The 12,934-nt window shown below is 45.2% G+C and overlaps 1 protein-coding gene across 5 annotated transcripts in view; it reads right to left on the bottom strand.

Annotated features, from left to right (window-relative positions):
* Window positions 1–12,934, bottom strand: part of TXNRD2 (thioredoxin reductase 2) — a 43,827-nt gene that overhangs the window by 27,587 nt on the left and 3,306 nt on the right. For all 5 annotated transcript variants that reach the window (XM_077309000.1, XM_077309002.1, XM_077308997.1 and 2 more), the window contains exons 2-9: window positions 12,773–12,838; window positions 12,017–12,073; window positions 11,484–11,628; window positions 10,141–10,215; window positions 9,278–9,356; window positions 7,192–7,254; window positions 6,634–6,704; window positions 1,680–1,699 (exon numbers count right to left, since the gene is read on the bottom strand). In XM_077309000.1, coding sequence (XP_077165115.1) covers window positions 1,680–1,699; window positions 6,634–6,704; window positions 7,192–7,254; window positions 9,278–9,356; window positions 10,141–10,215; window positions 11,484–11,628; window positions 12,017–12,073; window positions 12,773–12,838 — 576 coding nt within the window. The remainder of the gene's footprint in view (window positions 1–1,679; window positions 1,700–6,633; window positions 6,705–7,191; window positions 7,255–9,277; window positions 9,357–10,140; window positions 10,216–11,483; window positions 11,629–12,016; window positions 12,074–12,772; window positions 12,839–12,934) is intronic.

The raw sequence follows: 12,934 nt of genomic DNA, 5'->3' as shown, positions 1-12,934 counted from the left end.
AGGATCAGCCCTAAGCATCCTAAATGCCTGACCTCCCTCCTGCCCCCTCTGCCTTTCTTTCCTCCCGGCCCCTCCCAATGTGTTAACAACTCGCTGGTTATAACTTGAGCTCAGTAATTAGGAACTGATGCAACAGCGTTAAATTGTGGCTTTATATCATTCTCAATCTGGTTTTATCTATGTGGATGATTGTTTTATTGCATCTCTAGACTATGTAAACCGCCCCAGGGGGGCCAGTATATAAATGTTGAGATAAATGAAAAAAAAAAAAAGAACCACTCCACGGTGCTTCTTTTCAATAAAATACTGAAGAGCTCTACCATGTGATGCTGGGCAGTGGGTGGTTGGGACAGGACCGTGTGATGTGTGTATATATAAAAACAAACATCAGTCAGGGATGGGTCATGCACAGAGAAGAGCAACAGGACTGGAGGAGGAGGAGAAACTGTCTCCTCCACCTGACTGAGCAGGCTTCCTGGTAGCCAGGGGATGAATCTTCAGTACTAAGAACAGCTCTTGTGGTCAGCAGAAGTAGGATAAAGGATGAGAAGAAGGAGAAGTTGGTCCTGGTCTGGATGACTCAGGCTAGCCTGATCTCATCAGACCTCGGAAGCTAAGCAAGGTTGGCCGTGGCTAGTGTTAGGATTACGGGGAAGGAGGTTCCCCTGTAGGGGCGCACTTCAACCTTCTAGGACATTCAATAAGGGACCTCAAAGTAGCTGCTTTATTGCAAAGGAACTTCAAGAACAGACTAGAAAGGAAGATTGCAGAAATGCAAGTTATCAAAACACTCGAAACAATGGTATACCCTGGACTCAACAAGGACATAGGATTTTTTAATCTCACTATGCATGCTAACCTTGTTCAACTCTTATATCCACATTCCTTACAATCCCCTCTTCTTTTTCATTTATTTTATTTGGGACAACGTGACTGTAATGTGATGTTAGTAATATGTAATGTAATTTTGAATTTAACTCTCTGGCCTCAGGACAAGATAGTTGCCAGCACAGCTTGTCACTTGCGGGGGTGTTTCCACACTTGGGTGGAGACGGATGGGGCCAGCCACAACTGGGAAAGTGTCAGCCATTAATTACTAACGTAGACAGTCATATTTCTCCAATATTTATGTGAACCACAACTGAACTCAAGGGGGCTGATTGGCTGTTTTAGCAGAGAATTATCATATGGCTTAATTTGGATGTTGTGACACCATAATCAGCTTTTTCTTTATATCTACACAGTTATGATGGTTGTTCAGTAGTCTGAGAAAGAGTGCCTGCGCTCAAAAGCTCACACCTTGAATACATCTTTGTTGGTCTTAAAGGTGCTATTGGACTCTATTTTTATTGAACAAAGTGGAAGGTTATTTAATAGAAAATTCCCAATTCCTGACATTCTCATTGTAGCCAGTACATTTTGGAGAGACATGCCCTCTATACATTCTTGCTAGAAGGAGATGGAATGAGCCTATGTAACTGCTGAACAAATTCCACGGATAATGCATTTGTTGCCTTTGCACTGTTTTCCTTGGTTCAGTACGTATGCACAGCTGCGTGCACACACACATACATGCAAACACACTTGTTCTCTTTTTGATTTCTCAGATTATTGAGTGTTCCCAGAAAAATAAATAGGTTGAGAATATAATAAATCATTGCAGCGTTGACAAAGGATACAGCTGGCTCCAACAAGCAACCTGTTCATAGAGAGAGGAGGGGGGGGACACACAAAAAAAGAGTACAGGAATGAGACTGCACATACTTTTCACAATTAAAACAAATTATTTTCTACAACTTTGCCATGATTACAGATACCACTGACTTTCAGATTCTAGAATACTTGGATAGCAGGATTGTGGCCCTGGCCGGTCGAGGGGATAAGTTAATAGTTTGCCGCCATCTTTAGCCTTCATAATTTTTTAGCAACGTTTTAGCAAAATTCGGGTATTTATGGAACTTATTGCATTTTTATTCTTTTATTGTGTAAATCGCCGCGAGCCCAGTTGGGAACGGCGGTATATAAACCCAAATAATAAATAAATAAATAGTTACCCAGACAACAGCTAATGCGGAGGGGAAAAGAAGCCCTGAGAAATTCTTGGAGGCAGATAATTTCTGAGTTGTCTCCCCTCATTTTAACTCAGAGAGAGAGAGAGACAGAGACAGAGAGAGACAGAGAGAGAAGGAATGCACAAATATTGTACATTATAAGATGACAACTCCTCAGCAGGGCAAACTAAGATGTGGGTGGCCCAGTCGAAAGGAACACATTGGTCCTTTCAAAAGGATAATGCAAAGCTCGAGCAGATAATGCCGATGTCAGCGCTAATCCCTAGAGGTACTAATAATATAATTCCATCAGAAAAAGCCAGCCCTTCCGAATAATGCTGCGGGTGCTCAGTCAGAAGTCATCAGCACTCTGCCCTGCTGCTGCGAGGGGTGGGGTGACAGGAATGCGCCTGGAGTTATTGTCTGAAGCGGCGCTTAGGAGTCTCGCGAAGACAGGGGAGGCCCGCCACTGTCCGGCTGCGCGAAAGCGTTATTCAGCTCTGAGAATAGGAGGGCTCAGAGGGATCAGACTGAGATTTGGCTACAATGAGGATGAAAAGATGCTCCGAGCAGAGCAGACAAACAGAATACTACACTTTCCCCGCTGTTCCACAAGCCACGCCGTTTACTTATTGGAATATTTCTATACCGGCGTTCCTCCGCGGATAGGGGCCCCAAGCAAAATTACCACGCCACAAGCAAAATTAAAATCTAATTGTGATCTTCTGGAGGCTACCAGAGAGGTTGTTCCAAAGGGCAAACATTTTAGTCTATCACAGACTTTCTCAACTTTTTTTTAATCGTAGAGAACCCCCTGAAACATTCTTGAGGCTTTGAGAAACCCCAGAAGTGGCGCAATAGTGCAGAATAAGGTTGGGAAGCATCTCTGTGCACATGCCCAGCTGGGGCCCCTTCTCCTCTCCATCCCCCCCCCCCAGACCCATCATTGGCCATTTGGGGAGGGGTGGGCAAGGTTGACATGGCCATATATGGTTATATCATCTGATAAAAGTTTTACAAATTTAAAAAATATATTAAAAATTCACTCCCACCTGTTCAGGAAACCCTTTCAGGGGGATCGAAAACCCCCAGAGTTTCATGAAACCCTGGTTGAGAAAGCCTGGTCTTTGTCAAACATTTATCAGGTGATACGGTCATGTTGACCCTCCCCTGCAACGACCAATGATGGGCCTGGAAGGGGCGGGAAGGGGAGTGGCTCCAGGGGTGGGCGTGTCCACAGCTCTGCTTCCCAACCATATTCTGCACATTTGTGCCACTTCCGGGGTTTCTCAAAGCCTGAAGAATGTTTCAGGGGTTTCTCAATGGAGAAAGCTGAGAACGGCTGGCCTACAAGTTTCGGAACTTCTTATACTTTCTGCTGTCTTTTCTCCACAAACAGCATGCCCCTGCCAGTAATTGCCTTCTATCGGGTCATCATTATTTTGTCGCTTTTGCAACGTGTGTTGTTGTTTCAAAGCGCTCTGGATCACAACACCTGTGAAAAAACATCTAATTTTCCCAAACACACCCTCCTAAACCGGCTAGCCCTCCTGGCTTTTGTGCTGGGGGTAAAAAAAAACAGAGGCAGAAAGCTCACCGAGCAGTAAATGCCAGAGGGGAATGAATTTCAAAAACACGAAGGCATTAAATTGAATCGTCGGAACATTTATAAGGGAAATCCACTTGACAGAAACAAATGTAGCTCAAATGTGCCCACCGACTCCCCCCCCCTCTGTCGGCAGGGACACAGGCTGATAAAATGCAGAAATGCTACTGTAGGCCCTCAAGGCTTATTTTGACTAAAGCTTAGGAATGCAACATATAAACACAAGGCTCCCACATTACACTGTTACAACTTGCATTAGCAACGACTGGACAAAAGCCATATTTTCGCAGAAATATCTCACAGGGATAGTGTTTTGGTTTCGGAGGGACGGTGGGGGGGGGCACAAAGCAAAAAAACAACGTGCCATTTCCTCACATAAATCATGCTCTCGAAATTCATGAGGTGACTGATATACTGCAAATAACTGCGGATTTAATTTCCCTTTTAAACTGCACCCAAAGACCACCACGCCTGTTTATCGATTGAAGCACAAAAGGGAACAGATCCGACGTTGTCAGGAGTCAACACTGCCGAAATGTTGGCCAGTTCCCTACTTTGGCTCTTCTGCTGCTTTGTGAATTGCTTTTCATGGCCTTAGATCAGTACAGGTTTTCTCAGCCAGAGTTTTGGGAAACCCTGGGGTTTCTAGATGGCCCTGGAAGGGTTTCCGGAATTAATCCATTTTTGATATTTTTTAAAATGTGTTAAACATTTAGAAGAAGAAGAAGAAGAAGAGTTGGTTCTTATATGCCGCTTTTCCCTACCCGAAGGAGGCTCAAAGCGGCTTACAGTCGCCTTCCCATTCCTTTCCCCACAACAGACACCCTGTGAGGTGGGTGAGGCTGAGAGAGCGCTGATATCACTGCTTGGTCAGAACAATTTTATCAGTGCCGTGGCGAGCCCAAGGTCACCCAGCTGGTTGCATGTGGGGGAGCGCAGAATCGAACCTGGCATGCCAGATTAGAAGTCCGTGCTCCTAACCACTACACCAAACTGGCTCTCGGGTGATTTATCGGGTGATGTGACCATATATGGTCATGTCAAACCCCCCCCCCAAAATGGCGGATGGGCCCGGAGGGGGTGAAGCCTGAGGGATATTTTAGGGGTTTCTTGACGGTAAAAAGTTGAAAAAGGCTGGATAAGTAGAAGATGGGGGGGGGGGGGGAGCTAATGCTCTGGTAACTTGATCTTTGAAAAGCATTTTTAAAACCTTTTTTAAAATGAAATGTCCATCATTAGCACAATGTGGAGTAATGGCGCCCAGGGCCGAAATATTTCTTATACACCCAGAACACCCAGTGGGGCTATGGGTAGATAAGATTTTGTCTCTAATAGCAACACTCTTCTCCTTCTAAAAGGATATTTTGGCTGTAGTAATGCCATCAAAGTCCCAAAACTCAAAATGTGCATTTGGACAGTCATCTTTGCCTTCAGTATATGGGTGAGTGTTGGGACCCAATAGTTCTCGCTGGGTCTCGAATTTTAATTTGAGACAGAAAAGAACATTATTTTGCTTGTGATAGCGAGCACGCAGGCAGATGGACCTCTCAGAGCAGTTCTGTCAGAGCTCTCTTAGCCCCACCTACCTCCCAGGATGTCTGTTGTGGGGAGAGGAAGGGATGGCGACTGGAAGCCGCTTTGAGACTCCTTCAGGTAGTGAAAAGCGGGGTATAAAAAAACATGCCTTCTATTTTGTTTGTTTGGGGCTTTATTGTGGATCCTGGCAATCTATGGAAAGATCAAGCTTTATGGAAAGGATACATTGGCCTCATAGTGAGAGAATACCAGTCATAAGCAGCTGGACATCTCTGGTTTGGAAGACTTCTAATCTTCTTGAATTTGGAAGTTTGCTCCTCAAACTGACACGGACTCATCAACAAACTCTGCTGGCCACAATTTGTGGCCTTCAGTGATGTGCACCAGATTGATTTTTACACCGACATACCACTGGGTTGTTCTTTTAAAGGAGGGACATTTCTTCCTAGTATGTCACAAGGTTGTGAAACTGCAAACGCAACAGAGCAAGGGAAACAATCCTAGCATCCCATAATGCCCTTGTGAAAGGAGACAATCACATTAACACCAGAGAAACTTCTAGAGAGCGGCTAGCGAGAGAACAAAAATGAAGGTCGGCTGAGTCAGTGTGCCGGGAAACAATGACGGGGAATAAACCAGAGATCTCAGACCAAACATATTTCTATTGTATTATGATTTTATCAGGCGCTTTCCCTGTGCCTGGGCAGTTTTGACTGCCCAAATTCAACGTGGGCCATTTTCCAGATGTTGTCAGGTTCAGATCAGCTGCTGGGCATATTATCGACTCGAGAAGCAGATCGTTTTCATCAGAACTTCAGCACATCTGTAGGGCTGCCAAGTAGTAACGTCAACATCCAAATGGATTTGATGGATGAAGAGTCACTGATTATACAAGAAATAGAAGCCTATTTGCTATTCTGAGTATTTGCTGCCCTCTTGTGGCACAGGGGTGATAAGAACAATTGTGGAACAGCATTATTTTAGAAAAAGTGCAGCTAATTCTCGTGCGGCACCGGGAGGATATACAGAATCGTACGTTTTCACATGTAATGCCATGCAAGGACACGTTTTGATGTCACATGACAACACGCTCTCTCCTCCCACTCCAGCCTATCTCAATTCCCTCCCAAACCTTCCATTTTGCAACAAGCCACATAATGCTCACAACATACAGATCAGTTTGGGAGATGGGAGAAAGGAGATCCCTGAGGGAGACTGGAAGTCCTTAAGGGGCAGGGTTAGGGGTGGGTAGGAAGGAATTTCTCGAAACGTTTACCCCGCATGCTCCCTTCCCCAGTTGTAATGACAACAAAATTAAAAAACCTTTTGAGGAGAAAATATATCAAAAAGGGAGACAAAACACAAGAAAAGAGGAGAAACGGGCCGTGGGGGGGGGGGGGAATAAAACTGCATTTTAAAGTCCCCGCGGAAGCAGCTTACGTTTTCCCAGGAGATTTTTTCAGCCAGAAGAGATCGTCACTTGTAATCCCATGCTCCAGCGCCCCAGGAATCTGCAAAAGGAACCCTGCAACTGTTATCAGCATATTGCCAAAGAATCTTGCATGTTAAAGCGCATCATGCACAAAGTCATCATTTGGTTCACGCATGAAGTTATCTGTCCGGCTCCCAGTTCCCTGCAAGACCGAACATGACACGTGTGTATTTCTAACTCACACGGAACTCTTTACGATGAAAAATAAGGACAGTTAGTAAATTTACATTGTGTGGATACTGGGAAATGCCTTTCGCCTAATCCAGACTTTCTCAGCTTTTGTTACCCTAGAGCAGGGGTAGTCAACCTGTGGTCCTCCAGATGTCCATGGACTCCAATTCCCATGAGCCCCCTGCCAGCAAACGCTGGCAGGGGGCTCATGGGAATTGGAGTCCAATGATATCTGGAGGACCACAGGTTGACTACCCCTGCCCTAGAGAAACCCCTGGGGCTTGAAGCTGATTTCCCAAATTGATTTTGAACAGACTTGAATCTGTGTAACTTACATTTGCAGGATATTTCGGCCTCCCACCCGTGGCCAGGACTATGTTTTCTGCTGTGAGCAATGTCTAGAAATAAAGCCACAAAGATGTTAGGGACAAAGGAAAGGGTTGGACAGATTTCCCTCTGTGCCTGATTCTCTCCAAAAGCCGTGTTCTCAATCTACGCTTGCAGAAAAAGAATGAACTACTAGAAATTGCAGCAGAAACACACTGAAGAAACCAACCTGGATTTATTCTAAAACAGAGCAAACAGTGCCTAATCTTTCAAAAGATCACTCTGCACACACATCTGGCTCTTAGTTCTCTGCCTAACGTTATAGCAAACCTGTCCTCCTAATTATTTTGGATTCCTTTGGTATTAAAGTTGCTTTCAGTCTTCTTTCAAGGATCTGCAATATTCCCGTGAAAAGATGTCCAACTCATTCCAAACCAGTTCCAGCAGCATCTTCTGAACAACCCAATTAAACAATCCCATGGCTGTTAATATTAAGAGTTCATTCATCTCTTTGACTCTCAAAAGGTTTTGGTTCAAAATAATAGGGAACAACACATCCAAAACCATGAGGTATCTGTCAGCACATGCTGGCATCTCCAATGCGAAGTTAGATACAGTGCCGTCTGTGAAACACTACAAAAGCGAAATGCCTTTCCTTTAAATTAACAGATGTCAATCAAGAAGGGACAGCCAACCAAGTCTAGCTTTGGATCTCAGCTGATACATTTTTTATGGCTCTTGTAATTATTTCCTGCATTCGGCAGGTGGGGTGGACTAGATCAGTGGTCCCCAGCCTTTTTATCACCGGGGATCACTCAAGACGGCCTTCGTGGCCCACTTCCAATTAGTCGAAGGACCACATGTGGTCCGTGGCCCACAGTTTGGGGTTCGCTAGACTAGATGACCTTGGAAATCCCTTCCAACTCTATGATCCTATGATTCTAAGGCCCTTTACGCACCGGGATCTTTGTTGCAAATTGGTCACTGAATGAAAAATCGCCATTTAAAATAGTGGAATTCGTCGTTATGCATACCTGCCTTTGTAGTGGAATCAGTTGCGTTTTGTAGCGTTTCCCACAGGCTTCCGGTCTTGGCAGAAATCGCTAGAAAGGAAGCGCTATTGCCGAGCTCATCCCGCCCCTGGCCGTCAAGCAGCCAATGGGCAGCCGTTAGCATGCTCCCAAACAGCCCCTTTCCCTTTAAGGAAGGTTTTTTTTTTTAAAAAACAGACCCATTGTAACGAATCTGTGTAGATTCGTTGCAACGGAGAGACCCATCCAGCTGCCTAGTGTGTTTGAGCTGTCGTTTGATCGTTTGATCGTTGCCACGCTCCCTCCGAGTTAAAAAAAAAAAATCCCCCCCCCTCTCACGGGCCCGATTTTCGGCTGAATGAATGTGTAAAAAATAAAGGGAAAATACTTCAGCAAACGGGCTTTTCTGTGGTTTGTGCTTAGTGACTGAAGGGGAGGGACTGAAGCCGGGGAAGCCTCTAAACTGAAAGAGGCTCGCTGGTGCGTTTATTCCCGCTCGCTCGGAGAAAAAAAAAATGGCGATCGCTTCGCCGGAAGCTCAGAGAAGAGAGCCAGGGGGAGGGACTTTGTAGAAACCGCAACAATGTTAACGCACATGTCTTTATCGCTAGTGTTGCAGATTGGTTGCAAGAGTGTAGCGCTTTCCAGAGGGTGAATCCACTTTTTGGGATTTCCCTGAAAGCGCTACAACGAAGCGCTTTTTGCGGATTGGTTTCAGGAGTGTTGCAGATTGTCAACGACGTCATGCATTATGGCAAATCAGTAGCGTTTTCAATTAGCAACCATTGTGCTATTTTGAAGGCGTGCAAAAAGCCCCTAAATCTTCATCCTGACCCCCACCCACAAAAAGACATGAAGAAGCAGCAATATTTCATTGCTCTTGCAAGAATGCTAAAAACAGCCATTACAAGCCTCGTGGTATAGAAAACAGCGCAGAGGGCGCCTCTGAGTGGGTGCTAAGTGGGCTTTCTAGGCCACCTCATCTCTATTGCTCATTTTGGTGTAAGTGTTCCCGATATCAGAAGTCCATTTTAAAAAATTTAAAGCCCACCATGCAGCGTACCTCTTGGCCTGCTTTGGACAACCCGCGAATGGTGTGAGCATCCACAAAGCTTCCTTTCAGGTTGAAGTACTTCACTTTTCTGTTGGCAAGAAATAAAACGAGAGAGCACTGAGAGGGGACGTGATGGCCCTCTTTAGGTATTTGAAAGGTTGTCCCTTGGAGGAGGGCAGGGAGTGGTTGCTGCAGGCAGTGGAGGAGAGTAAGAGGGTACATATCAGGAACTACATGTAAGAGGGTACATATCAGGAAAGTAATTTTCACAGTCAGGAGTTCAGTAGTGGAATGGGCTGCCTAAGGAGGTGGGGAGCTCTTCCTCCCTGGCCATCTTCAAGTAGCGGCTGGACAGATCCTTCTCATGGATACTTTTAAGCTGATCCTGCACTGAGCAGGGGGTTGGACTAGATGACCTACAGGACCCCTTCCCACTCTAGGATTCTGTGAGTCTAGTTCAGCAGTGGAATAGGTTGCCTAAGGAGGTGGGGAGCTCCCCCTCACTGGCAGAATCCAGTATTAGACTGGTCCGGATTCCCAGATCAATCCATCCTATGCCCAATGATCCATCTTCCTGCCTTTTTTTTTGCCCATCCAGTGAGCCTGCGTGGAAACAGTTGTTAATTATTATAGCACCATCTTTTAAAGTGAGTTTTAAAGGGGGTTTTAATGGGGAATTTTAATGGTTTTAATGTATTGATTTGTACCTGATCCGATTCTCCGAGAGCGGCGGTCATACAAATGTAATTAATAATAATAATAACAATAAAGTTCACGCTACAGTCACCCTGGTGATCTTACAGGTACCCCCAGGGCACAGTGATTTTCACAAAATAAAAGCCATTGGATGGCACAAGAGAGGAGATATTTACTTATCCTGCAGTTGCCTTCTGTGTCCCCAATTCAAGGATTTCACATGGTTTTGAACAGCTTCTGCCATTGTAGACCTAGGTGGAAAAGAAGGACTTGAAGGATCAAGTTCACCGAGGGGCATCTTTTTGCACATGCTAGACTAGCCTGTCTCAGCCTCTTAACTCTTGAGAAACTCCTGAAACCGTCTTCAGGCTTCGAGAAATCCCAGATACAGTGTAATCGTGCAGAATATAGTCCGGAAGCAGAGCTGTGGACACGCCCACCCAGGGCCCCTCCCCTTCCCACCTTCTCCAGGACAACCAATGGCCATTTTGGGAGGGGTGGGTGGGTCGACATGACCGTATATGGTCAGATCACCCGATAAACGTTTAACACATTTTAAAATATATATTAAAAATTAATTAACTCCCACCCATTCGGGAAACCCTTCCGGGGCCATCAAGAAACCCCTGGGTTTATGAAGCCTTGGTCGAGAAGGCCTGTGCTAGACAATGAGACATGAGGATGGAAGCTAACAAAACCTTAACACTGTTTTATGCATTAGCTCTCGACCCGGCTTTTGCACCTTTGTAATAACAGCGACCTCTCCCTTTTTCAACACAACAAAGGCTCTACTGCAGCCCTCCTTTCATTCTGCAGAGGATCTACCTCCTTCCAGTCCAAGCACCAGCCAAAATCTCTCTGCTCTGGATAATATAAGACGGCACTGCGGCTGAAGAGCTTAGTTTACTGCGTACTGCAGTAACCAGTGTGTTGGGTCTGTTCCATTTATTTTATTTATAAACTCAACAAGCTATTACTTAGTGAAGCGGTGCAAATTAAGGCCATAAATCAAGGCACGTTCTGCATAACGGTTCTCGACGCTTTTATACGATAGCGAGAAAAGGAGCTGGAAATTCTAATGCACAAATCTGACGCTATTCTTTCGGGATTGGGAGCAAACATCAGCCATGGGAAACCCACGGCCTTTGGGCCGTGAGGTGTTCTGTTATCAGGCGTTCTGTTTTCAGTCCCAAATAAAAAGCAGTTTCCAGGTACAAAGCCCTGTAGATCTGGAGGGCCACAGCTAAAGACAAGACACAGTTTTTACAAACTTCAATAGGGCAAAATCGGCTTAAATGTCCTGGGCCGTTTGGAGTGTGTAAGATTTCTGTTTCCAGCCAGGATAACGATTCTTTCGGAGTTAGTGGGATGGTGTGACCTCGTTCAGAGTTGGAGGAAGGTTACTAGAGAGTACTGGGGAAACCAGATCGAATGTGTCCAGAGCTTGTTATTCTAGAACTGATCGAGGGTCTTAGCTGATGCAAATCAAACAAAGCATTTTGGATACGTTTCATTTTACCAGTCGTGGGTCGCAGGCTGTGGTATGGTCCAGCCATAGTGGGGTGCATCTTGGAGGGCATTCCCCAGAAGGGCTGCGTGGTGCATAAGCTTTTTAGGAATGCAGCCCACGTTCACACAAGTCCCGCCAAGTCCCCACTTGGTGCCTATAAAGAAACAAACAAAACAGAAATTCATTCATTCATTCATTCATTCATTCATTCATTCATTCATTCATTCATTCATTCATTGTTGGCTCTCCAGATGAACTGATTGGCCATGGAATGCTAGACTAGATGGGCATCGGTCTGATCCAGTAGGGCTCTTCTTATGTTGGTATGGAGGGTAAATCTATCAGCAGTCACTAGCCATGGCAAGTGAGGGGAACCTCCACATCCAGAGGCACTAAACCTCTGAATCCCAGCTAGGAGGCAACGCCAAGGAAAGGCCTCTATGCCCTCATGCTTTGGTGGCTGATGCTCTTGGATACAAAGATGATTGACATTAACGATTTGCGTTTGGGTACCTTTCGGAGGGACCCAAAGGTCTCCGTACCTTTTGGAGAAGGATCCACGTAATCTAAGACAGCCACCTTGTTTCCAAACTGAGCAGCTTTAAAAAGAAAAAAAAACACAGACCACAAAACAGAGTTAGGGAAGTTTCAAATATCTTTTCAGCTGACCGAGTGGGTGAGTTTCATGGACGAGAAGAGAACTGAACCTGGCAAGGCCCAATCCTAGGCCAATGCTCTAACCCAGGGGTAGACAAACTGCGGCCCTCCAGATGTCCATGGACTACAATTCCCATGAGCCCCTGCCAGAATTGTAGTCTATGGACATCTGGAGGGCCGCAGTTTGACTACCCCTGCTCTAACCACTATGCCACACTGGCTCTTGTTGCATAAAGTGTGGTTCCGAAGCAGCAGAGCAATGTTTGAAACCAGGGGTACCTTTAAGGCCAATGAAGTTTTGTCAATCTTAAAGGTGCCCCCAGACTCAAACTTTGTCCCAAAGGTTTTCTGGTTGGTTAATTGATTATGGTAACCTGTTAAACTTTTATTTACTGCTGGAATTGTTACTGATATATTGTTGTGAGTGTTATTAATGTATAACGTTCTATGGATCCCACAATGTTCCCATGTAAACCGCTCTGAGCCATATGGGAGGGCGGTATAAAAATCTAAGAAAAATATATAAATAAATATGTTCTCATATTCATGCTGTGAGCCGTCGCGAGCCAGTTCACTGGGAGCGGCAGTCTAGAAATCAAATTATAAATAAACCAACACAAATAAATGAATGCAATACAAACCTTCTTTTGCGCAAGCAAGGCCGCCAGACCCTCCTCCGATGACTAGGAGATCGTATTCATACTTCCCTACAAGGAGAGAAAAAAAATCACCAAAAAAGAAAGTGACAGATCTAAACAGACGGTCTTTGCTCGAGAGTCTGAAGCTGCTACACGCAGGGTCAT

The sequence above is a fragment of the Paroedura picta genome, chromosome 13 (genome assembly GCF_049243985.1).
Source record: "Paroedura picta isolate Pp20150507F chromosome 13, Ppicta_v3.0, whole genome shotgun sequence".
NCBI classification, from domain to species: domain Eukaryota; kingdom Metazoa; phylum Chordata; class Lepidosauria; order Squamata; family Gekkonidae; genus Paroedura; species Paroedura picta.
The sequence above is the reverse complement of the archived record's forward strand: the minus strand, read 5'-3'. Positions and strand labels throughout refer to the sequence as shown.